We start from the raw sequence: 26,736 nt of genomic DNA on the forward strand, positions 1-26,736 counted from the left end.
AATCTTTAATCCTCAGAGATTGGAGGTAAAAAGGAAGAAAGGAGAGATACAAATAATCCCAAAAGTCAGACAGTGGCTTCAGTTTTGGATCCAGTAACAAATACCTACTCAGGGCCAGGCACAGTGGCTCACGCCTGTAATCCCAGCACTTTGGGAGGCCGAGGTGGGCAGACCACCAGAGATCGGGAGTTCGAGATCAGCCTGACCAACATGGAGAAACTTCCGTCTCTACTAAAAATACAAAATTAGCCAAGTGTGGTGGCACATGCCTGTAATCCCAAGCTACTCGGGAGGCAGAGGCAGGAGAATTGCTTGAACCCAGGAGGTGGAGGCTGCGTGAGCTGAAATCACGCCATTGCACTCCAGGCTGGGCAACAAGAGTGAAACTCTGTCTCAAAAACAACAACAACAACAACAACAACAAAACTCCCTTAGGTCTGATCCTAGGTTAAATAAAAAAGAAAAAAAAATACCTACTCAGACAGAATCACTTACTTCGTGGAGACAGCCATGAGCTGTAGGGATAAAGTCAGCGGGGGAGGGAAAAAGTAGTTTATATCTGCTTATATCTGCTAGTACTCTGACACTGGGCTGGTAAAATAATATGTACATATAACTTTAAGTGACTACAAAACAACAATAATTTTAATCCATCATTGAGAACAATATAAAACAATAAAATATAACTATAAAAAACTGAGTGTAGTAAGTGTCAAATTAAGAAGTAATCAGAGTTCCATAGGGATAATCAGGATAGGCTTCCTGGAAGAGACAGGATTTTTACTAATTCCAAAGATGAATTGTGCCTAATAGAGAAGTGAGGAGAAGGGTGACAAATAAGGGAGGGGTAAAGAGGCAGAAGGGAAGCAGGGATCATAGGAGCTAGTTTAGAAATAAACAAAAGGGATAACCTTTCTAAATTAAGTCATCAAAATAGCTAGTCATAGACAATTGGAAAATCACTACCAAAGGGTAAGTGTAGGAAACTCCCCCCCAAAACAACTGAAAACCTCTCAGACACAATAATAAGTGTTTGGAGAACAGCAGTAACATAGAAATATACGTGCAAATACTCCCCCCAAGCGGACCGCAAGATATATAAATCCACAAAGTGAAAGAGCAAGCACTTCGGGGTGTGTGAAAGCAAAAGGAAGCAGAGTTGAAGACATTCTGCAAGTTTCCGCCAAGAGAATGGAATTTTTCTTAAAATATGCACACATCTGCCCTAAAGTCACATAAAATAAATGTGTTGATTTAAAAGTACCAGGCATCTGATATCTTAGCAATAGCTTTTCAATTCCATAACCTCTTATTTTAAAATCATTTCAAACCACAGAAAAGTTGTAAGAATGCCATAAAAAATCCGCATGTACCCTTCACCCAAACTTCCCAATTAACATTTCACCAGATATATTTGATCATTCTCTCCATACAAACATAACACGTACATACACACACAAACATTTTCTTCTGAAACACATGACGATAAGTTGCAGACATGATGCCTTTACCCCTAAATATTCCAACGTAATTTTCAAAGCACAAGGACAATCTGTTATATAACTACAGCACCATGATCAAATTAGGACATTAACAGCCATAAATACTATAATCTACAGATCGTATTCTTTTGAATCAATTATCCACAATGGAGCTTCTAAAGGGAAAGAAATCTGATTCAGATCCAATTCAAGATGATACACATATTTTTAGACAAGTGATTTTTTAATTTATTGTAGGCAGACTTAATTAAACTTAATAAATCCAAGGTAAACAGTACCCAACAATTTTATCCTACTTTGAAGACTATAATGTGCTCGTTAGTGATGTTTATTACCACTTCTCATTTAACCACCAATACTTAACTCAACCAATAATGCTTGAGGGCAACAAGCCTTACTCATCTTTGTATTCCTCATAATTTATACACACTATGAATGCTTGAGAAGCAAAGTATGTTTGATGTTTGAAAGATGTTTCAAAAAAACAGAAACAGCAGGGCTATTCTTTTCAGGTTAAACTCTCCATTAAGATTCTCCATGAAAGAGAAAAGGTAACTGTACATTAATACAATTAGAGAACAATAGTGTCTGAACATGAAACAATTTCTTTACTTGTGGTGTTTAACCATTTAGAATAAAGAAAATACTCCATAATCCACACTTCCACTGTGAACCTCTGAACAATGACTCCTTGGTCAAAGTCCTTTTTACAGCTAGTGCACTGCTGCTACATGCCATTGCTTCTAAGGTGCACATTTATTCGTCTCTGACACCGACAGTATCTTCCTGTCACTGTGGGCCAGGCAGTAGTCAGAACATAGTTCATGACATTATCTATGTGAGATCAAGAAGGCAGTAGCATCAAAACATGCAGAATGAAGGGCCAGGCGTGGTGGCTCATGCCTGTAATCCCAGCACTTTGGGAGGCTGAGGCGGGAGGATCACTTGAGGCCAGGAGTTCGAGATCAGCCTGGCCAACATGGTGAAACCCTGTCTCTATTAAAAATACAAAAAATTAGTGTGGTGCTGCATGCCTGTAATCCCAGCTACTCAGGAGATTGAGGCACAAGAATTGCTTGAACCCGAAAGGTGGAGGTTGCAGTGAGCCAAGATCTTGCCACTGTACCTAGCCTGAGCAACAGAGGAGGTTGTGTCTTAAAAAAAAAAAAATGCAGAATGAGAGTCAGCAGCTTGTAAGAAAATTCCAGGATAGACAGTAGAGCACTCTTTTTAACAACTGCTACATTACTAGCACTCTTAATGGCACACAGGGTGATAGTATAGGAAAAAACACTCACATGGACAACATGGAGGCAGAAAATGATTCAGAAGACTTGGACTCTGCATGGAAGCATCAAGAATATCGCTACCAATTCATTTCACTTAAATGTTCCTTTTTATCTATCAACATAGATAGAACAACTCCAATAAACATAAAATGAATATTCTAATGGATAGGAAAGCACTTTATCACAGCTTAACTGCCAAGGTTATTTCTTAGTGGAACATAAAATCTTAAAAATAGGCCAGGCGCAGTGGCTCATGACTGTAATCCCGGCACTTTGGGAGGACAAGGGAGGTAGATCACTTGAGGTCAGGAGTTTGACACCAGCCTGACTGACATAGCAAAGCCCCGTCTCTGCTAAAAATACAAAAAATTAGCCAGGCGTGGTGGCACGTGCCTGTAATCCCAGCTACTCAGGAGGCTGAGGCAGGAGAATCACTTGAACCCAGGAGGCAGAGGCTGCAGTGAGCCGAGATTGAACCACTGCTCTCCAGGCTGGGTGACAGAGCAAGACTCCATCTCAAAAAATAAAATCTTAAAATTACTGGCATCTTAAATGCAATAAAACACAATATTTCAAGCACAGAGAATACTGTCCAATGTTCTTGAAGAGCTCCTTCAGAAAAAGACCACAGCCAAGCCAGAAAGCATAACAACAATTACACCTGCTAGCTTTAAACTTCTCCAAACACTGACGAGGTTCTTGTAAGCCAGTGGGGGCACTGCAACATTCAAGCGGGCACTGCAACATTTAAGCAGCCACTTCTTGAGGCTGCATTTCAAAAGGCAGGATCTCTATCTCCATTATAACATGTTTCTGCCTCATAACAGGGCAAGCAAACAGCGTGGGGAGACAGCATGACACACACACCCCTCCAAACCAAAACACAGCTGCCCTGTTAAATTTAGACCTACCAACCTTGCTTGACAGTACCCTTTTAATTACTACTTTTTCCCTAATTCTCTGGGGTGTTTTTTTTAAACCTAGAAGCTGCCAACAGGATTTTTCTACTAGCCAAGTTATTCTAAGCATCATATCCAAATAATGCAACATAAATAAATTCTTCTAAAGCAATAGATTTTTTAAACGTATACTCTTGCACCTTGATCATTTTTATTTTTTTCTAATTTTTAAATTTTATATATTAGTTCCAGGCATATACACATATGTATATGTATGAATGAATATTTAGAGATAAAAGTGCATTTCAGGCTGCTTGAGGATAAACTTCAAAAAAAGACAATTCTCATTTATAAATGTTCACAGACATATACAAATAAGCTCATAATTATAACTATATGTAGCTATATAACTATAGCTGCAAATCCAATCATTCGTTCAAAAAAATGTTTTGTCCAAGTATAATCGCAGTGTTAGGAAACAAAGACGAATGAAAATGGTTCTTATCTAAAAAGCTCAGAATCTATCAAGGGAATCTTACAGATAACAGTCCATTCCACTATCTGAAAGATAAGAACACTAAGGCCCAGAGAAATAAAGAAACATACCCAAGGTAAAATGGCCAGTTGGTTATAAGGTTGGGATAGAAGTATTTCTAGTCAGCCATCCAATACCATGCCAATTTAGTCTCTATCGATTCAACAATGTTCTAGGCATTAGGTTAGCCCTGAGTTAAGTATTATTACAGTGTTATAAAGAGCCCCATGGTGACTCAGGGCTGGCTGGTACCAAAACCTGAGCCCCCCTCATTGTATCAATTGCCTCTGTGCTAACCATTCTGCAGCTACAGACCTTCACAGACTCTGGCCTCTGTCTCCCTGAAAAATGACCTGACACAGCATCAAAGTATTTCCATGTGCAGGTACTAAATCCTCCCTCCCTCCTACATAAAGTTTAGTGGAGGAGAGGAATGCAATCATTGATAACTTTGAAGCAGAGAAAAGCAAAAACAAAAAACCACCACCGTCATACTTGAAATAGTAAATAAACAAAAGCCAACCAAAATTATATCAACTATTATAAAAGTAAATTGTTACAATTCCTTGACGTCACTGTCCAGCCATGCCAGCCCTGGGCAAAACAGCAAGCAGGAGAAAGCTTGCCTTTGGCATTAGCCTGTACTGCAAAAAAAACTTTAGTGACTAACAAACTGTTAAAATGCTCATACTAACATATCCGTGGTTGACACGCTATTTTCTTAAGTGACAAACACACATACACAGACACACATTTGTATGTATACAAATGTTTGCTTGTAATCCAAACTGCATAGAGACAATAACTGAACTCAGATGTTGGAATCCAAAGTTGATATTTCAAACCCTCTCACAAGACATACGGAAAACCTGTACAGAAAGGAGCCAACCTTGACTGCAGCTATGGAAAGCCATGCCAACTCTTCACGGGTGCCACAGCTCATTTGTATATTCATCATTAAAAAGTGAAATGCTATTTGGGTTTCCAAGTTAACCTAAAAACCCATGATAAGCCTGAAGAATTATTCTAACAACAATATTTCATCTGTACTCATTCTTTCTTTGGGAAAATGCATTCTGGATCCCTTTCTTCCATAATGGGAATTGCCCAAGAAAGACTAGTGGCTTTAGCACGTAGCTCCTATCACTCTAAACTTCCTCCAAATTCACATGGCATTTTCTCTATATTTTTCTCTTGGCAGTCACTGCTTTTTACAATTTCTTAATAGTTGCTTATTTATAGCTATGTTAGCCCCTGTCACTCTTGGACATCACAAATATAGTAACAGGCAAAGCTGAAGGCCAGGCTCAGTCACATCAGGGCTTAAATATCTATCAATATTTGTGCTCTTCCACCTAACCACAGTGCTGGCTAGCCATTTATTCAATAGGTGTCTCAGAGCAAACTCTTGGGTCATGCACAGGAGGGATGGGGACTATTTGCAACACTCAGAGAATCTCCCACCAAATCCTCAGGCCTCTGCCTCTCTCTGGTCTAGTGAGCACTCAAATTTATACTTGGAAAGACCTACTGATTCAGCCCAAGCCAATCCACTGAGCAACACTCTGCTAGTCACGGGATACATCATGAGAAGCCAAATATAATACTTTTGCTATGACAGAGTCTATGAAGAATCCCTAGTAACAATCACATCTGTGGTGAAGAACCACCCACTTCCACTATTCCTTTAAATCGGGGTCAAGTAGATTATGTCTCCCTCCCAAGACATTAATCTGAAGCATCCCATTCTTCAAAATAGTTGGCAATTATATGAAAAAGAAAAATGCATACATAATAATGCTAAGTGTCCTAAAGAATGACTCTGGTGATAAAGTGTCAGAAAATAACTGTTTTATTTAAGTTACTTGATGATGATCTCATTCAAGATTTCTTGTGGTTAACTGCATGATAAATACCTTCTGGCTATGATCTTTGTTCATTTTTCAAGAGGGCAAAATTTTGCACGAATGAATACACAAGAAAAGATGTTCCCTGCTCTTTCATCAACACAGAAACCACTAGTCCCCACAATGTGGAAGAAAAAAGAAAACCGCATTAAACAATTTATCTAAGGGCATGTTTTATTAATAAGTATTGCTTCATAAGTGCACAAATGCTATTTTAATATAAAACATACTTTTAAAAATAAAGTACCTGTTAATGAGAAGTACAAGATTAACAGGCTAAAAAACAAACTATACTACCTCTTCATTCTGAAGGTGACAGAAAAATAGCACCATTCCTTGTACTTCTGCCAATGCTATGCCTTTTTATTAAGATAAAGCAATATATTACTCCCTGAAGACAAACTTCTTCAATGACTTGAAACAAAAATATACTGTCCAAATATATCCAACAACGACATTCTGCTAATACTAAAATAACTTAGTGCAGTATTTCTCTGACAGAGAGAATGAGGTCATTCTGCATAGGCTCACAAGAATTCCCTCTCACACTGCCTTGCATCTCTGAAATGGTTAACGAAGTCCCAAAGCTCATGCTATGAGCTCCCAGTCCAAACTTCAAAAAATAACAATAAATATTATATAATGCAAGTCCCTATGTATATATGGTAAACATAAAAACAGGAAAAAAATGCATTTAAAGATACTTTTGTTAAAATTTGACAAAATTTCAAAAGTATTTCAAAAGCTTTATTGAGACAAAATGTGTATAACATAAAATTTACCCATTTAAAGTACCATGCAATGGTGTTTAGTATATCCTCAGAGTTGTGCAACAATCAGCAGTGACTCCCTATCCTTGTTACCACCACCACCACCCCAGCCCTAGGCAACCACCACTTCTGCTCTTTATAGATTTGCCTATACTGGACATTTCCTATAAATGGGATCATTCAGTATGTGGTCTTTTGTGACTGACTGCTTTCATCAAACATGTTTTTGAAGTGGATCATCAAACATGTTTTTGAAGTGGAAAGTATTCTGAAGAAGCTGGGGATGATCACAGGCCCGTCCATTCATTCATTCCGTTGTCAAGTGTTTCTTGAGCACCTTCTACAGGTCAGACAGATGCCATATGGGTCACAAAGGAACCAGGGGCTCTCAGGTATGCCTTCTGCCCACAAGGAGCTTAATGTACAGTAAAGGTGCTAACACAGTTATAAATAAGTAACTGTTTTTAAAATGTAGAGGGGCCTGGCATGGTGGCACTCACCTTTAATCCCAGCTACTTAGAAGGCTGAGGTGGGAGTATCACTTGAACCCAGGAGTTTGAGTTCAGCCTGGGAAAAACAGTGAGACCTCATCTCTTTAAAAAAACAAAAATTATGTATTCTTACTATATAATGATATGTATATAAAATATACACATATAATTTTGCATATAGTTATATGTTGATAATATACTTACATATAATTAATTATAATTATATTATCTATTTAATTAGTTAGAATAATTAAATAGTTGAATATATTATATATAATTGTTATATATTTATAATTAGTTGTATTATATATTTGATTATAATTATAATTATGTTATATAATTATAATATAGTTACATAGTAATCATAATTATTTATAATTGTTATGTATTTTTAATTAATTATAATATAATTATGTTATATAATTAATTATAATTGTTATATTTATTATAATTAATTATAACATAATTCTGTTATGTATTTAATTATAATTGTTTATAATTGTTATTTATTTATTATAATTAATTCTAATATAATTGTGTTATATATCAAATTATAATTAATTATAACATAATTGTGTTATATATTTAATTATATTATAGTTAATTATATATAATTATATGTGTGTGTATACATAAAATACTGACTGCCAAGAGAAAAATATAGATAAAATGTCATGTGAGTTTAGAGGAAGGCAAATAGGATCAAGAAAAGTTCTGTTGAGGCGACTTTGGAGGTGATATCTCTCCCTCACTCTTCCCCCGCCATATTCACACATATACACTAATTAAAAATAGTATAAAGATGTAAGGATAGAGCCAGGGCAATGGCTCACACCTGTAATCACGCCTGTGCTTTGGGAGGCTGAGCAGAAGAATCACTTCAGCCCAAGAGTTAGAGACCAGCCTGAGCAACAGAGTGAGACCTCGCCTCTACAAAAAAGAAAAAAGTCTGCCAAATGTGGTGGTGGCACACACTTGTAACCCAAACTACTCAGGAAACTGAGGAGGGAGGATTGTTTGCACCCAGGAGGTCAAGGCTGCAGTGATCTACGATCACACCACTGCATTCGGCCTAGGTAACAGAGCAAGACTATGCCTCAAAAAAAAAAAAAAAAAAGATGTAGGGTTAGAGCCATTTACTATAGAAGCAAATCCCCACTCCTTAGCTTTGTCAGTCTATTCGTATTTACTCCTTGTAACCTCATCTCCCACCAAGTACGTGCATTTCAAATAAATATAACTAGTTATAATTCACAGAAATCACCAAGCCCTTTATGACTATAACCAATGCACCCATCATCGCACATCACCCTTCTCCCAAGAAATGCCCTTTCTCCTCCTTGCCCCCACCACCAATTCCATCATGTCTGATTGGTAAACTCCTATTATTCCTCCTTCAATATTCAGCTCAAACATCACCACCCCTTTCCTGAAGTCTGCCCTGACCGCCCTATGCAGAGTTATTCGGCAGTCAACCCTCTATGCTACCTGTGTATCTCCATTACATCTCTGACCTATTCATCTTTGAAACTCTGGCATTTAGTACAGTGTCTGGCACATAGCCAGTAATAAATAAATAAATGTTTGTTGGAACAAGGGCACAGAAAACCAAATGAAAGCCAAAGAGGGTAGACAGAAAGTAGTTCAGTTGGCAAGAGTCAATGTGGAACAAGTAAAAGGTGACAGTGAAGTTATGGCCCTGGATGCTTCTGTGTTAAAGAAGAAAAAAAGAAAAGGATACTTATTGATCACCTGCTATATTTTACTCAGCACCTGTATATTTTCTCATTTAGTCTCCATGACAACCATGTGAAATTGGCATTAGTCTCCCCATTTTATTCTGAAGAAAAATGAGACAACTTGTCCATGATCACACAACTATCAAATGGCAAAAGCCCTCTGAGCACTAAACATACACCACATGAGCTCTCTCTCTCTCTCCTCTATTCAGTGGTGATTTAACTACCACCTTTCCATTTCCCATTTGAAGAACTGAGGTTCATTTCCTCTGTAGCCCTATTTCTGAAAGCACGCAATCACATTACATCACTGCCAGTAAAGCACAGATGGTGATTTCAGTTGGCCTTTGCAATTGGGTCTGGTTCGGCTTGTTCAAGTCACACCTATTGAGGCACATCACAGATGATGCTGCAGGGCTGGGAATAGGGAGGTGTTTGTTCAACTAAAAGAATTTTACTTGGATGGAGAGAAAAAGGTAGTTCTCAATCAAAATATAGCCTTAAAAAGTTTCAGTTCAGGCCAGGCTCAATGGCTCATGCCCATAATCCCAGCACTTTGTGAAGCTGAGACAGAAGGATGGAATGAAGCCAGGAGTTTGAGACCAGCCTGGGCAACATAGCAAGATCCTGTCTCTACAAAAAAAATAAAAATTGGCAGTGTGGGGGTACCTGCCTGTAGTCCCAGCTACTCAGGAGGCTGAGACAGGAGAATCCCCTTGAGCCCAGGAGTTCAAGGCCACAGTGAGCCAATACCGTACCATAGCACTCCAGCTAGGGTGATACAGTAAGACCTCGTCTCAAAAAAAGAAAAAAAGGTTTCAGCTCAAAGTCCTATAATCAATCATGAACAATTTTAAAAATCACCGTTTTTAACAAGTTTTATGTCATCACTTTTGCAAATGTCATTTTTGCAAAAAAGATGAACATGGGTTATGAAATAGTGGCTATGTCAGTAGAGGTATGTTTAATAGGACAGGGAAAAATAATTAGAGGAAATAATTTATTATTTGTATGTTTATCAAGCTTGAGCAAAAATACTTTTTCATTATACACATACATATATATTTAATTTTCATTAAAGATTTTTTATTAAAAAAAAGTCAAAGGTCAAAGAATCATGAAAACAGGATTATAACTTCCCATAATCTTATAATACCCACTCTCAAAAGTTTCTGAGATGGAATATTAAAGCAACATTTTTAGAAAAGTTTTTAAAAGATGTCACAAAAGCAGTGTATGGGCTCAATCCCATGAGATTCCCAGAGAAGACAACATGTTATTAAGAAAAATTAAAGAAACATATTGTGCTCAATGAATATCTTTGCTGTCCCACAAAATTAAATAAAAGCTGCTTAGCTGGCCTCATTTTTCCTACCAAGGAAAAAGAAAACAGGTGATTGGCCTTATTTTTTCACTGTAAGTATGCATGCACAATTAAAGCCATCTCTTCTTGCTAAAAGCACAAGTTTCTTTCTTTTTTTTTTTTTTTTTTTGAGATGGGGTGTCACTCTGTCACCCAGGCTGGAGTGTAGGGATGCAAACATAGTACACTTCCAAGCTCGACCTCCTGGGCTCAAGGGATCCTCCTGCCTCAGCCTCCCAAAGTGCTGGGATTACAGGCCTGAGCCATTGCACCGAAAAGTACAAGTTTCAAGAAGGGAAATGAATTGAGGGCTGCTAGAGGTATTTTGTTAAAATAATTTGTTTAAAAAATTATAAGAATGATATTCAGAATCCATAACCTAGCTGGTTGCATAACAAAACAATGTTTTTGGGGGAGCTGTTGACTTTAAATACTGCTTTAATATTTTTGATTTAAATCAAATTTATCCTGATTTTAATAACTGATTTTCATTTCATTCCTCAGGTCCATTCTCAAAACTGACACACAGCAATCAACATTTTATCTTATTGTTTAAAGTCATGATATGACCACTATGTCAACAAAAAAACAAATTGCATCTGAAGAATTTAGTGTAACTATCAAATGAAGCCAATCTGACATCATTATACGCATTCCCTGTGACTGTAGCACACGGTGATGAGGTGAAAAGGAAGCACTGGGTAAAAGCCCATATGAGCTAAAGCAAATCCCAGAGGTTTTCTTGGCTCTTTATTAGTTAGGGCTCCTCAGATGCTTCTGTGTGTTTGAGCACACAGGGAGCTCCCTGAGCTAGCTCCCTGGTCTCCCAGTCGTCCCCACACTGGGAAGACTGGCCCAAGCATTGGGCCTTCCTTCCAACCCCTACCCAGAAGCCAAACCAAACCACAACCTTCCTGGGCTTCCAGACACCAAAGTCCCCAGACTTCAAAGAGCGGGCCTCAGAGGCTTGAGGAAATGAATGATGGCAGAAAGACCACTCTTTCAAGAAGAAAATAAGTTATGATCCTCAAGTGAGAAGCTGAGATCAGACACGAGAAAAGCCACACATGAGAAGATACAGTGAAGAAAAGCTCGACTCTCAAGTGTCCCAGAGTTTTGACAACAGGAAGAGAGCAGGGGGTTCTACCAGAAAAGGGAGCCAGGGGTAACTTGTTTTCCAAGTTAGGGACCTACCTCTAGACACCCTAACCAAACCTCACCTAAAACTCCTAACCTAAAATTCCAGGGGGCAAAGGTACTAATGTCAGATTAACTTCGACCCAATGGAGGAGCAAAATGAGGAGGGTAGCAGGAACTGAGGGTGGGAGGGTCCGAGAAGGGAAAATCCCAACTCACTTCAGCACTCACCAAAACTTGTCAAGTCTATACAGATGATTTCCTTTCTAAACTAAATTAGTAACTAGGAGGAAGACATGAACCTCCACATCAATGTTTCCAAATCCAGAGCCCCGCTCCCTAGCCACTCCTCCACAGACTCATACTTTTCCCCAGATGGTACTCAAGAAAGTGCCTCTTCCAAAAGGGCTTCCTTGGGTCTGCTACAATTGAGACCTGAAACTGGCATTGTATAAGCACCATCAGGAGCCTGGTGAAGACACTCACACCCATGCCCAGTGGAACCAACCTAAGAGAAAGACCCCTTTTCCTGCTTGCCTCTTAGTGGACACAGGCACTTGTACATATCAGGCTTCATTATCTGATTTGCTTTAGCTCACGCATTCCACAAACATTTATGAGGCACCTAACTTTATAATACGGTCACTGTGGCTGAGCGTACAGAACATGGGAAGCGAACATTGACTTCTTTCAAAGGCTCATAATCAAATGGGAAAAACAGACAAGTAAACATGTAATTACAACACAATGAAGTACATACTATTACAAGGATCAGTACTAAAGAGAATTAGTAACACAAGAAAAGGAAATTCTTCAAAATGGTATCAACTTGGAAAGTCCACACTGAGAAGATGAGGAAATGGCTCTTGAAGGAAATCTCCTCGACCCTCTGAGACTTCTTTTCCTGCTTTGCCTAATTATCTGGCCTCAACAGGTCGATGTTTACCTGCAGCAAACACACACAGTTCTATAACGGCTTCTCACCTCGGCAAAGAGAGCTCAGCACCAAAGCAAGCGGGAGTGCTGAAGGAAGTGCCAGAAGAGGAGGTCCTGGGAGGACCAATGAGAAAATAGAAGCTGTGGGATCTGGAGGAGAGGGGTGTGTAACGGGCAATGGCAGCACCATGTGACGTGTGCTACGAGAGACGTGCACAGGGTGCCACAGGCCCACACAGGTGGGGCATCTTACCAGGACTGGGTGTCATGAAAAGTTTCCTGGGGTAAGTGGTTTCTAGGCAGGGATCTGAACAATGAGCAGGAGTTTGCCAGACAAAAGGCAGGTAAGAGGTGAGACAGGGGTGGGGCAGGGCTAGAAGTTGGAACAGTGTTCACACAGAAGGAACAACAAGGTCAAAAACCCAAAAGGAGGCCGGGTGCGGTGGCTCAGGCCTGTAATCGCAGCACTTTGGGAGGCCACGATGGGTGGATCACCTGACATCAGGAGTTCAAGACCAGCCTGGCCAACATGGTGAAACCCCATGTCTACTAAAAATACAAAAAATTAGCCGGGCATGGTGGCGGGAGCCTATAATCCCAGCTACTAAGGAGGCTGAGGCAGGAGAATCACTCGAAACCAGGAGGTGGAGGTTGCAGTGAGCCAAGATTGAGGCATTGCACTTCAGCCTGGGCAACAACAGCAAAACTCCAACTCAAAAATAAAAAAACTCAAAAGGATAAGTTTGAGGATATACAAGAACTTCAATATGACTAGACAAAGAAGTTCAACACGACAGACAAACGTCTGTCTGCCAGCAAGGTCCTTTACAAAAGCAGTATATGGGTTCAATCCCATGAGATTCCCAGAGAAGACTAGAGCAGGAGATGGACCGTACAGGACCTTGCCGGCTATGTAAGAGATTTGGGCTGCATCCTAAGAGGAAGGCCAGGGTGGGGTGGAGGGCTCAAGTTTCTCACAGAGGAATGGCATGATTAGTTTCACGCTTTGGAAAGAAACTAGGGCTGCAGTGAGACTAGACCGGGGAATGCAAGACTAAAGGCAGGGACCCCAAGCAAGAGACTGTCAGGGTAATGCAAGAAAAAGATGATGGTGGCCAGACTAGGGCAATGACGCCAGGGATGGGAGAAACTGCAAAACGTAACATAATAAATTGGGAAATGCAGAGCAAGGCTCTACTGCTACTCATCAAATACAGACAAGGTCTGCGAGTGACCCTTGCAGGACTATAGCAATGATGGGTGTGGACAAGCAAAAAAAAAAAAAAAAAAAAAAAGCCCTATGAGAAAAGAGCAAGGTGCACGTGCATGAAGTGAGGAGGAAAGCAGCCGCACTCACTCAGCTGACAGAGGAAAGAAGTCCTGCCAATACAGTGAGTACACAGGGGTTGGTTGCTGGCAGCCGTGTACTTGCCCACCATGCAATCTGTCAGATGTTTCAAACACCTTGTATCTTTATAGTAACGTGAGTTATCATGACTACCCTGTAACTGAAAGTAATTTCAAGCTCCAATCATTTGATGCTGGCTAATTAAAACCCATATTTCAATTAACCACTCATTCAGGGGAGGCAGGGCATACAGAACCAGAATATTGTCATAAGCATGCCATAGCAATTCGGTGATAAAGTCTGGAGATCCTTCTATAATGATCCACACGGGTTCCTGAGGCTTTTCAAGGAATACTCAAGTATAGTGACAGCTGTCAACAAAGTGTCAAGTAGCCCTGGGGGCAGAGAAGGTTTAAAAGGGGGACTTGAAAGCACTTACTGTTCCCTGGTAGCACTGATTTGGCCTAATACAGAACACTATAGGAGTGACTCTGAGTAAACCAGGGAGGCAGGAGAGGGTAAAGGAAAGAAATGAAATGCTGGGTCAGACCTTACTTTAAAAAAAATTTTTTTTTTAACAAGGAAAAACAAGATCATCAACAACAATAACCTGCTATTTGGCTGACAGCTGGAAAGTCAATGGATTGATTTTGAACCTCTCTGCTTGCAGTAGGAAAATGTACATTTGAAACTCCCTTGGGCAACTTATTATAAGAGATTTGGGCCATCCAGATGATGCTCTCAAATCTGTCAAATTCCAAGAAAGGCAAAAATGTTGTTAATATTGTTTACAACAAATGTATGAAATTTAAATCAAAAATAGTATTGCTAAGTACATGTCCTATGCTTTATATTCTATTAGTTTTGCTTGAATAACCAATACCGTATTTTATTTTACAAATCTTGAAACATGATTACAAAATTCATATCACTGTTTTATCTAGTTTTCTTAATATAGTTTTGGTGACACCCATGATTTGCTTGGTTATGACAAATAAAAACACTTGTTCTGTGAGAAAATACAATCCACTATCCCACAATTCCATTTGAAGTTAGTGTCCAGAATCTACAGCAGCAAAAACGGGGAGCTTCTTTAAAACAGCATCTTTTTTCTCTGCTGTTGTTGAAATTACTAGGTCGTAACTCCTGAGTTAACTTCCAGCTCCTGAGTACTGTGACTCCACGACATTACTATATTTCTAATCTACATTATACAACGTACCTAAGAAAACAGTTGCTTCTTTCTAGTAACTTAGGGGCAAGTAGGGACTGTCCAGCCCACTTGATTTCATACCACCTAGAAGCACCAATGCAAAGTAAATTATGCTGCTGCAGTCACAAGGGCAGGGACCTCTGAAGACATAATATAAAGCAGCTGAAGCCAGTGGTTAATCCGTTAACTACGAAATCAATGGGCGGAAGTTCCTAGTCACAGAAAATGATCAGAAGGTGTAACTCACTGATGTTTCAGAACCTACCAAGCTTTATCTCTAGTTCGTTCCCTCTCCCACTGCAGCATTTTCTTTGTGTGACTCCCTTTTGACCATTCTAAAATACCACGGAATACAAAACACATTGCTAATGACAAGAAAGGAAGTTTTCTATGCCCTCCTCTCAATTTTAAAATAAAGTCAGCCTAAAGGTTTTCTGGATTCTCAAAAATAAATCCAACATAGAGATGAATCAAGTAGCACAGAGAAAAGGTGCCCTAGGCCCGGGGAGAAAAGGACTGAAGCGTGAGTCAAGGACTGTCACTACCCATCCATGGAGCCATAGTTACCATGTCCAGCCAAGCCCTCCTCTGCCCTGCCACTCTACCTAGACCAGGCAGCGGCTGACCTTCCTGATCGCTAGTTTCCAACTAACATCCTTTCTTTACCTTATCCTTCCAAGGATCCACTTGCTTCACTCACCTTCCCTGTTCAGAACTCATCTGTTACACCCTAGACTGCCACGCTGTCTCACGCATTTGAGGGCAACTTTCTTTCTTTCTTTCTTTTTGCAACAGGGCCAATTACGGACAAACAAAAATGCTTATGGGGCTGCTTCTTTACTTAACTGAAGATGAAAATGGCTTTATTTAGTACTATGGCGGAAAATACATATTCTTACCACTCGGATTTGTTTACTGGATATAAAAATATCAGTAAGAAAACCAGCACTATATTTTTAAGAATAAAAATGTTACTAATATCTGGGTATATCTGAAGGTGCAACTAACGTAACTTTCCAGACTTGCATCCTAAAATGAGATGGAACAGCTCCGTAGCTGCCCAGGCCCTATAGGATAGAATTAAACTCGTTGACTTCAACCTACCCACCCATGAGACCCTACAAGAAACCTTTATCTGAATTAATCTGGTCTGTGTGCTAACTCTACCAGGATTACCTTCTACTCTAACCCCCTCCCATCCCCCTTAGCCTCAAGTTTGGCTCAAGTTCACTTCCCTTGATGCCAGGCCTGCCTGCCAAAGCTCCTGATGCTCTTTCTCTAAATTCCTAAAGCACTTTCCATACCTCTTATACATTCTATCTCACTCACATGTTCATTCACCTTCTCAAAAATATTAACAGAGGAGGCGACTAAACTAGTACTCATTCACTACACTGTAACATTAAATATGCTTTGACCAAACTAGTAATTCCTTGAAGGTCAAAGATGGCGGCCATGCTAACACTTGTTGACTGATGGAACTAACCATGAGTTCTTCAACCCTAGACTGTTGGCAGATTTCTTTTTCAGAGCAGAATATGCTGACTTAGAGAATTAGATTTAATGCCTTTAATTCAATAGCAATTAGGTTTCTTACTATTACAAACAGTCAGGCAAATCATCCATTACAGTCCACAAAAAAAGTACAGAGTTGAGACACTGGTATCCACAAAGTTTCACACATTAAAAGTTGGAAACCTAGATGTTCAGTTCTTGTAACTCAAGTCAAAGGAATAAGCTTATTTTCTCTGAACTCTCCCTATAGTGTTATGTCTAAATGAGCCTTAAAGAGCTGTTTAAAAATAACTAGGAGGGCCAGATTCTGGGAGAAAAATACACAGAACTTACACATGAATCCGTTTCCCAAAATTGGCTGTTTAGTTTAGGCTGTGCTATTTCCTGCTCAAATTGGTTTCCTGCAATTTGTTAAGGCTGCCAAATACTTAGTGATCTCAGTGATATACTTAACAAAAACTGGCAAATCTTTCTCATTTTTCACAATGACAAGAAATTTACAGAGAAACTTCTACAGTGAGGATGATAATAAAAGTTAGGTCATTTGTCTTGTTTTTTTCCAGATTCATCATTTTTATCTGGTTGCCAGTAGCTTACGAAAACAACAAAATGTCTCCTAATATCATTTCCTGTCTGTTTCTTCATATTGATTTGGGGACAGTTTCTTCAGCGGTAGGTAGGGTCAACCATGAGAGGTCTGACCTCATTATAAGCCAGAAAAACTAAAAGATCAGGTTGAAAGGAAACAATCAATACCCAAAATTGATTTTTTAAAATCAAAAGATGCAAGATGTTAATGAAAAGATAAGTTTATAACTATATGCAATGACATCTCCTTATGTCAGCCTAAGAAAAAAATTATCTGGTGTAAAAGCAAACCAATATAGTTGAGATAACGCAGCAAAAAATTTGAGGCAGCAAGGACACAGTTAAGTTATTGAGAGCACATTCATTTATTAAAGTGGCATTACAATCTGCTGTGTGTCACACAGTATATTATTTTGCCCAAACAGCTTTACATGCAAATACTTACTGCAACGAGCCATTGATCTGGTTCAAGGTTTAGCAAAAAAATTATATTTTTTATGAAAAAAAAGTTTCAGTAAAGTCTTCAGAGGAACCCACTTTCTTATAGTATAAAATGTATTCTCAAAACTATTTTTATGACAAAATTGAGTTCCTATATACAGAAATCCTAGGGCTCTCAGTTCATCAAATACACTGCCCTATGTTCACACATACGAATAGCCTATGGCTGGTATGACTAAGAGTCCTGTGAGAAAGAAGGCTTTTTAATAAATACTTAAAATTCAACTCACATTTAATATATAATTTACTTCACACTGAAAAATGTAAAAAAGGCGAGTGACATTTTTATCAATACATTTTTGTAGGCTTGAAAAATTATTTCATAACACATCTAAATTTTAAATCATAAGAAATCTATTATTGAGTACTAACTAAAACCCCTAAATGAGACAAACTCAGAACAGAACATAAATTTTCAAGCTTCCTGCTTTTATAAGCCTATTTTTTTAATTCTAAGAAGAATAACTCTTTGTTAATTTACACATAGTTGAATTGCATTCTTAACCTAAAGCAAGATCATTTCAAAATAGCATGCCAAATTTTAGTTCTTTTCTTGGGTTAGGTTGGAAAGGGTGAGATGAATCATGTACTCAAAGAACCTGTCCTATGAGCCTTGTTGAGTCTTTTTCACACCATGGTGCAGATCGAAAATAAAAAGCACTGGTGTATTCTAGATCAGAGCTATGCAATAGAACTGTCTGCAATAATAGAAATGCCCTATATCTACACTGTCCAATATGGTAGTCACAAGCCACATGCGGTTACTGAGCATAAAATGTGATGAGTGCAACTTCGGAGCCGAAGTTTTCATTTGATCATTGACTTAATTTTCACTTAACTTTTAAGAGTCACATGTGACTAGTGGCTACCATCTGGAAAGTGTAGTTCTAGCCTGACCACTAAAACACAAGAGGGCATACTTTTTTTCTTTTTGAGATGGAGTCTCACTCTGTTGCCCAGGCTGAAGTGCAGTGGCGCAATCTCAGCTTACTGCAACCTCCGCGTCCCAGGTTCAATCGATTCTCATGCCTCAGTATCCCAAGTAGCTGGGATTACAGGCATGTGCCACCACGCCCAGCTATTTTTTGTATTTTTAGTAGAGACAGGGATTCACCATGTTAGGCAGGCTGGTCTCAAACTCCTGACCTCAGGTGATCCGCCCACCTCGGCCTCTCAAAGTGATGGGATTACAGGCATAAGCCACCAAGCCCAGCCCACAAGATGGCATTCTAAGAGCTTTCAGTGCCCAGGCTGGTCACAGCTGGTCATGGACCAAAGAGTTCATCAGTCATTTCAAATGGGGAGTGAGAAGGGACGGGTCCCTCAGCAAAGCCAGAGCTCTTCACATCAGTGGCATGCTCTTCGGGCCAGACACACCACAGGCACTCACAGAAAACTTCCCGACCCATCCCCACTCTCTCGAAATACCAAAACAACCCAAGAAAGAAAACATTTTCTCTCCCTCCACTCACTATTTGAGAGCCAATATGGGAAAAAGCTAGAACAACCAACAATTACTTATAAACAACAGGTTCTTTCCTTAGTTCAAGCAGAACATCACTAAAAAGCAGCTCCTTCATTCCAACTAGTTTCTGTCACGACCCTTCTAAAGCAAGATGTCATTCAAATTAAAATAAGACAAAGTGGTTAACAGCATTTGCTCTGGAGTCAGACAAACTTGAATGTAATTCTCATCTCCATTGTTCACCAGCTGTGTGACTTTGGGCAAAATAATTAATCACTTCAAGTCTCAGTTTCTTTCTACATAAAATGGGTTATCACAGGTCCTTCTTCATAGGGTTAAAAGGATGAAATGAGACAAGACGTACACAGGATTTAGCAGAGTACCTACAATGTAATAAATTTCAAGTGTCATCTATCATTACTTCAGTATATTGAATCATCATGATCATCATGCTAACTCTGTAACACAGGAGGTAGGAAAAAAAATCTACCTACAACAAATCATACTTTAGAACAAATTCCAATTTTAAATGTATCCATATATCATCATTCTTTTTTTAACACCAAGAAAATGTTTTAATTAAACTACAGAAACAATGGTTATAGCACAGAATATTCATAAGCAAAAAGATACACCACATCATAAGTACTTACAAAGTTACAAACCATTTGCTTCCTTAACATTTTCTGTATTTTAAGTTCATACACGTAGATATGAACAGATTCACCATTTTGAGGAAGAGGAGGAAGCAAAGGTATATTTATCGTCAGCTAGATGTGCTCAGTGTATGCAATGGTATTTATATGCAACGCCTGAGTCACCAGAAGTGCAGTTGTTGGGCATTTTAATAAACTGGACAGCCATTTGTTTCTGCACAACAAGGCATCTTCTTAAGCCAAAATATCTGATAAACTTAATTTCAGTATCTCCTAGGTTTCTTTTATACTATGTTTCTACCTCCCTTATAGTCTTGTTATATATGTAGTTTATCTGTCAAAAAAAGAACTTTTTCCTATTTTTGCATCTTTTCAAAACACCTGGCTTGGCCAGGCACGGTGGCTCACGCCTGTAATCCCAGCACTTTGGGAAGCCAAGGCAGGTGGATCACGAGGTCAGGAGATCGAGACCATCCTGGCTAACATGGTGAAACTCCGTCTCTACTAAAAATATAAAAAATTAGCTGGGCGTGGTGGTGGGAGCCTGTAGTCCCAGCTACTCGGGAGGCTGAGGCAGGAGAATGGCGTGAACCCAGGAAGCGGAGCTTGCAGTGAGCCAAGATCACGCCACTGCACTCCAGCCTGGGAGACAGCGAGACTCCATCTCAAAAGAAAAAAAAAAAAAAAGAAAAAACCTGGCTTACTTATTTACATAATAGAAACATTCAATATATGTCACCTGAATTAAATGTATAGAACTCTCCAGAACGAACAAAAGTAGCTACTTTTAAAATAGATAATGCCCTTCAATTAATTCAACAAACGATAATAAGCACTTACTAAGAAGCAGGTTACACTATCCTAGGAGCTAAGAATTCAGCTGTGAACAAACAGATGAGGAACAAGGTCCCTGGAGCTTCTCTTCTAGTGAAGACAGCAGTCACAGTGAATAAGTAGAGGAAGGGTGATAGGAGATGATGAATAATGTGATGATGTTGGAAGGCAGACAGGGACCAGTCATGATATATGATGGAAGCCCAGGGAAGCAGCTCAGACTATATTCTGTGTACCATGGAGAGCCACCACTGGGACATGACTTGACCTGATTTGCTTTTCTTCAAAAGATTGTGAGGACTTCTGTGTGCACAGCATAGGGGGGAAGAGTGAAACAGGCGGCCAGTTAAGAGACTTCTGCAGAAGATGATGGTTATCTATCTGGACTGGAGATACAGCAGAGGAGATGGATGCAAAAGGAACATATTTAGACATGTTTTAGAGATGGAATTGATAAGACTAGCTAACAGTCTGATGTAAGGAGTAAGGAAAAAAGAAAACAAGGATGAATCCCCAATTGGGGACCTGACTACCTGTGCCATTTAGTGGGAAAGACAGAGAAGAAAAGCAAGTCTGGGGGTGAAAATAAAGGTTGATTTGGGATATGTCAAGTTGAGGAATCTGTAAGGGGAGATTTCAAGTAGGCAGTTGTCTATTATAATGTCTGGAATTTCAGGGAAAGGTCAGGGCTAGAGATATAATTTTGGGAGTCACAGGCATCTAGATAATGATTTCAAAACCGTACCTTGGGACAAGATTACTTAGTAGAAATCAACAAAGAACCCTGGACTGAGGGTTGCAAGTAGGGTGAAAGGAAAACCAAGAGTGTGGTCCAGAAGCCAAAACAAGGGTTTCCAACAAGGAAGGCATGCTCACTTTCTATCTAGAGTTAATTAACTGTGAATCCTCAACTCTCCTACTAAACAAGAAGCTTCAAAAGGGCAAGAACTAATTCTTATTCATCTTGGTACCCTCTCCTCTAAACGTATCAGAAGCTCAATTCATGTTTACTGACTTAATGATTAGTAAGGGGCGGGGCGGGGGGGGTCACAATTGGCCCAAGTGAATGGCATTTGGGCAGGATCTCGTCTTTCTCAATTTCACAGTCAACAGCCAGATTTCCTCCTTTCTGATAAGTAGAGGAAAATCTCACTTAGTCCAAAATTAATCATCCCAATTATTTTCTTGTTGCCATTTCACAATAAATAGCGCATCTACCCATCAACTGGGCAGTATCAAGAACAGTGCTGGACACATAGCTGGTGCTTAGTAAAATATTGGATAAACAGATGAGTGTGGCAGGAGAGAAAAAAGGGAGAAGAAACAGCATTAAGTCTCTTATCCAGCAGGACCTACCGATAAAATTAGGCTTAATAATTCTCTATGGATTTCATTTACCACCATATTTCCATCAATAACTAAGACTGTGACAAACTAAACCTTTTATAAACTTAGAAGAAATTTATTAGAAAATAAAATCATTTGGAATACTTCACAATTTGAAAATAGCAAATCAATATTTTCTAAGTTCAATTTTTTTAATAAATATTTATTCCTAAATCTCTGATATCCTATAAGCAATCCATTTTATACAAAAAGATATGCAGTAACTTTCCAAAGCCTAGTAGAGGATTCAAGAGTGGGAAGAGAAAACAAAATTTTCAGACTGTTTGAAAGTAGTTTCATTCTTAGTACAAAACATTTTAAAAGAAACCCCGATACTGATTTCTACTATTCCTTATAAAAAGCTAAACATCCAAATAACGAAAGACAGAATGCTAGAGAACTTGACTATTGAGTCAACTTTTTCCACTTATAATTTATCTCCTAAAAACCCTAAAATTAAAATTCAGCAATACCTGAGGCACCATAAGCACCAGAATACCGCTGAGACTTCGAACCAGATGGAGAGGATTCCTTCATTCGATCAATCACATTTTCCGAAAGCTGGAAAAGCAACATCAAAATAAAATCAATTATAAAAGAGCAAGATCAAAAACCAGTGCAATAACATCCAAGTAATTTAGTCATCCATATCCATACACATGACGAATGGCCTAAAGAAATTAGGCTAAATCTAACAGCCATAAAACCAGAAGGCAGAATAATTTTAAGATTTCAAGATGCACCCCACAGCACTACTCCTTTATTTTTTCTAATGCACTGCTAATTGTTCATTATAAATAACTACACTCTTCATTTTATACTATGCACAAAATTGTAATCTCTGGGGAAATGTATGCTATCTAAACTTCAACTTTCCTCCCCTAATCCTACACACTTATTTATGCATTAATGGGCCTTAGCTCCTTCCTTCCCTCTAGTCCCAAATGAAAGTGTTCCTTCCCCTTCCCCTCCCTCCCTCCTGTTCAAAGCTAACCACATACAATTGCTCTTTCAACAGATTTCATGATGCATCAACTATGTGCCAGAAACTAGGCTAGACTCTGAGTATTCAAAATTATCAAGTGCTTAAAGCGTAACAGAATAAACAACCATCAGGCATTTAAATACAACATGAAGAGTGCTACCTGAGTGAGTCAGCATGTAATGCAAGTATACAGAAACCACAATGGGCAGCACATGTAGCCAGGCTTTGAAGGCAGGGCTGGAACAGAAGATTAGGGAAGATTTACAAGGTAAGGAGGAGTAAAAGTTAGGAAGAGATGCAGTAGGATAAAAGTGCTCCTGGGCAAGAAAAATCACATTAAAGTACAGATGAGAACCAGAATTTGCCACCGTTAGACATCCAAGTGGAGATATCAAGTAGGCGGCTGGCAACAGAGCAGAGGCTCTGAGGAACACCCAGGTTTGCGGATTTGAGAGTCATCATTCCCACAGTTACTATGGCATCATCCTTTTTTATTTTCTTTACAGCACTTAACCACTATCTGAGACTTGCTTGTTTACCATCTGCCTTTCACTAGAAAGAAAGCTCCGTGAAAGCAAGGATTTGGCTGTCCTATGGCTATACTCCCAGAGCCTCACTAAGCCTAGTTAATTCAGTGAAAGAATGTTAAATGAATGAATGAAACAACATGAATAAATGGCTGAAGCAAGAAAGTGGAGGGGGGGCATAGTGAAAGAGAAGGTGGGGAGGGAAGGTAGAGATTCCAAATTTTGAAGATTCTTAGTGAACTCTTCAATTGAAACAGTCTGAACTTGATCCTGAGGGTACCTGAGCACTACTGAAGGATTTTAAGCAGGGGAATGGCACGATCAGATTTACACTTTAGGAAAATCACTCTGGCTACAGTGTAGAGAACAGATTGGAGGGGGACAAGAACAGAAGCAGGATCCCTGAAGGAGGCTAAAGGACCAATTAAGAAGCTATTAAGCATATGTCCACACAAAGACTTGCACAGGAATGTTCATAGCAGCATTATTCATAAGAGCAAGAGTGGAAATAAACACATGTCTATCTATGGTGAATGGATAAACAAAATCTTACATATCCATACAACAGAATACAACTGAGCAATAAAGAGCAGTGAAGTTATGACATATGCTACAGTACAGATAGACCTAAAAATCATTAAGCTAAGTGAAAGAAGCAAACACAAGGGCCACATATTGAATGATTCTATTTATATGAAACACCCAGAAAAAGCAACCCTATAGCGTAGATAAGTAGTTGCCTAGAGCTGGGGTGGGAATAGGGATTAACTGTAAACAGGCACAAGGGAGCTTATTGGGGTGATAAAAATATTCTAAAATTGGATTGTAGTGATGTTTGCACAACTCAGTAAATTCATCAAGTGTTGAATTGCCACTCGGGAGGCTGAGGAGGGAGGATCACTTGAGCCCAGGAGGTCAAGGCTGCAATGAGCCGTGATCATGCCACTGTGCTCCAGCTTGGGCAACAGGGCAAGATCCTACGTATATAAAAAAAAAAAAAGTGTTGGAATGTAAACTTAAAATGGATGAATTTCATGGCATGTAAATTACAACAATTTACTTTAATAAACTTTAAAAAAAAAAAAGCTTTTTATGGTAATCCAGGGGAGAGCACACTTAAAAGGTATTTAGGATTTAAAATACTAACATTCACTGAGTGCTTATTATATGCCAGGCGCTACACTAAGCTAGGCACTTCACTTATTTACTCCTTCACAGGCCTATGAGATAGATACTTTTATATCTCTATTTTATAGGTGAAAAAACTGAAGCACAGCCAGATTTAATAACAGGCCCTGGATCAGATACTTTATCAGTAGCAGAGGAAGGATTCAAACCCAAAAAGTCTGAGTCTCAATATCCCACTCAAGGCCAGGCGCGGTGGCTCACACCTGTAATCCCAGCACTTTAGGAGGCCAAGGCGGGTGGATCACGAGGTCAGGAGATCGAGACCATCCTGGCTAACACAGTGAAACCCCATCTCTACTAAAAATACAAAAAATTAGCTGGGCGTGGTGGCGGGTGCCTGTAGTCCCAGCTACTCAGTAGGCTGAGGCAGGAGAATGGCGTGAACCCGGGAGGCGGAGCTTGCAGTGAGATCGCGCCACTGCACTCCAGCCTGGGCAACAGAGTGAGACTCCATCTCAAAAAAAAAAAAAAAGATCCCACTCAAACATCCCTCAGCATCACTACCCAGTATCTGAGTAGATGTGGGAGTAAAGCAGAAATCATCAAGGAAGACGCCAGGATTTCCACTTCAAGTAACTGAGTTGATCCTCCTCCTGTATCAACGGTCTCCTTCCCATTTCCACTTCCTGAACTCACCACTGGATTTTACCCTCAGTGCAACAGTGAACATCCTCTGGTAGAAGTCACCAATGACCAAATAAATAACTTCTGATATTTATGTAAATAAATATTTTATATTTATAAAATACCTTATTTATATGGCTTCCCTTTAGCATCTAACACCTCTGGCCACTCCCGTCTTCTGGAAAGCCCTCCCTTGGCTTTTCTGACATCCTGCTGTCCTGGTTCTCCTAGGACTCTGGCCACATCTTATCTCTTTTGCAGCTGCCCCTCTCCTGCCTGCACTTCAATGCTGAAGGGCCCTTCTGATTCTATGTGCTCTTGTACTGGTACTCTCATCCAATCTCTTGATTTCTAACTGCTGTTGATAAACTAATAAATTCCATTAATAAATGCATTCGCTCAAGCTTAGACCTATCTCCCAGAAGCCCGGTCTCCACACTGAATTGCCTGATGAACACCTTCCTTCCGGCAAACCAGAAGCACCTCACACCCAAAGTGTCCAAAACTGAACTCACGTTTGCCACATATCTCTTCTTTCTCCTGCCTTCCTTACCTCATTAATGACACCACCAACACCCAGCTTCCTAAATTCGAACATAGGGCTTGTTCTCAACTCTTCTTTCTCTCTCATTCTTAGTCATGACTTCATCAATCCCTAAATATGTAATGAATTCCTCTCTTCTCTCACCCCATTTCTCCTGCCCTAATTCCTGTACCATCTGCTTAAAATGCAAATGTGATAATGGTAACTCCCTACTTCAAATTCTTCAATAGCTACTGTCTGTTTACAGAAAAATTCAAATTCTTTGTACAGCATTCAAGACTTCATCATTTGGTGATGGCCTAACTCTCCAACCTCAAATTCTACAGTTTTTTTCCTTAATATTTCATATCCTGTTCTACACCCATCTCCTTGCCTTTACACATGCCTACACTGCCTTCTCTCCTGGCCCCTTGGGAGGGAAGTCACCTTTCAAGATCCAGTCTAAACATCCAAGCCTTCGCTGACCAAAACAGTTGTCCACTCCATTCCAACCCTGCCTACCTAAAGCTACCATTCCTTGTGCCCACTGTTCCTTTCTCAAACTTCCAATACAGTCTCAATGAAAGAACAGGAATTAGCCTTTCCACATTCACCTTTCTGCCTTTCCACTAGATCGCAAGCTGCTATATATTAAGTCATTCATTCAACAAATGTCTCCCAGGCCAGGCACTAATCAAGGCCCTGTGATACGTCAGTGAACTAAATGTCTATACCTGAACTGTTAGTTGTATCTCAGGGCCCAAACCAGAATGGAAGTAAGATGGAAAAGGGAAAGGCTACAGATCAAATGCTGT

At 39.5% G+C, this 26,736-nt stretch overlaps 1 protein-coding gene across 3 annotated transcripts in view; it reads right to left on the bottom strand.

Moving 5' to 3' along the window:
• The window catches only part of CHCHD3 (coiled-coil-helix-coiled-coil-helix domain containing 3), a 304,023-nt gene that overhangs the window by 269,349 nt on the left and 7,938 nt on the right, over window positions 1–26,736 (bottom strand). For all 3 annotated transcript variants that reach the window (XM_002818468.4, XM_054559826.2, XM_054559825.2), the window contains exon 2: window positions 22,548–22,635. In XM_002818468.4, coding sequence (XP_002818514.1) covers window positions 22,548–22,635 — 88 coding nt within the window. The remainder of the gene's footprint in view (window positions 1–22,547; window positions 22,636–26,736) is intronic.

This window comes from Pongo abelii, chromosome 6 (genome assembly GCF_028885655.2).
Source record: "Pongo abelii isolate AG06213 chromosome 6, NHGRI_mPonAbe1-v2.0_pri, whole genome shotgun sequence".
Lineage (NCBI taxonomy): Eukaryota > Metazoa > Chordata > Mammalia > Primates > Hominidae > Pongo > Pongo abelii.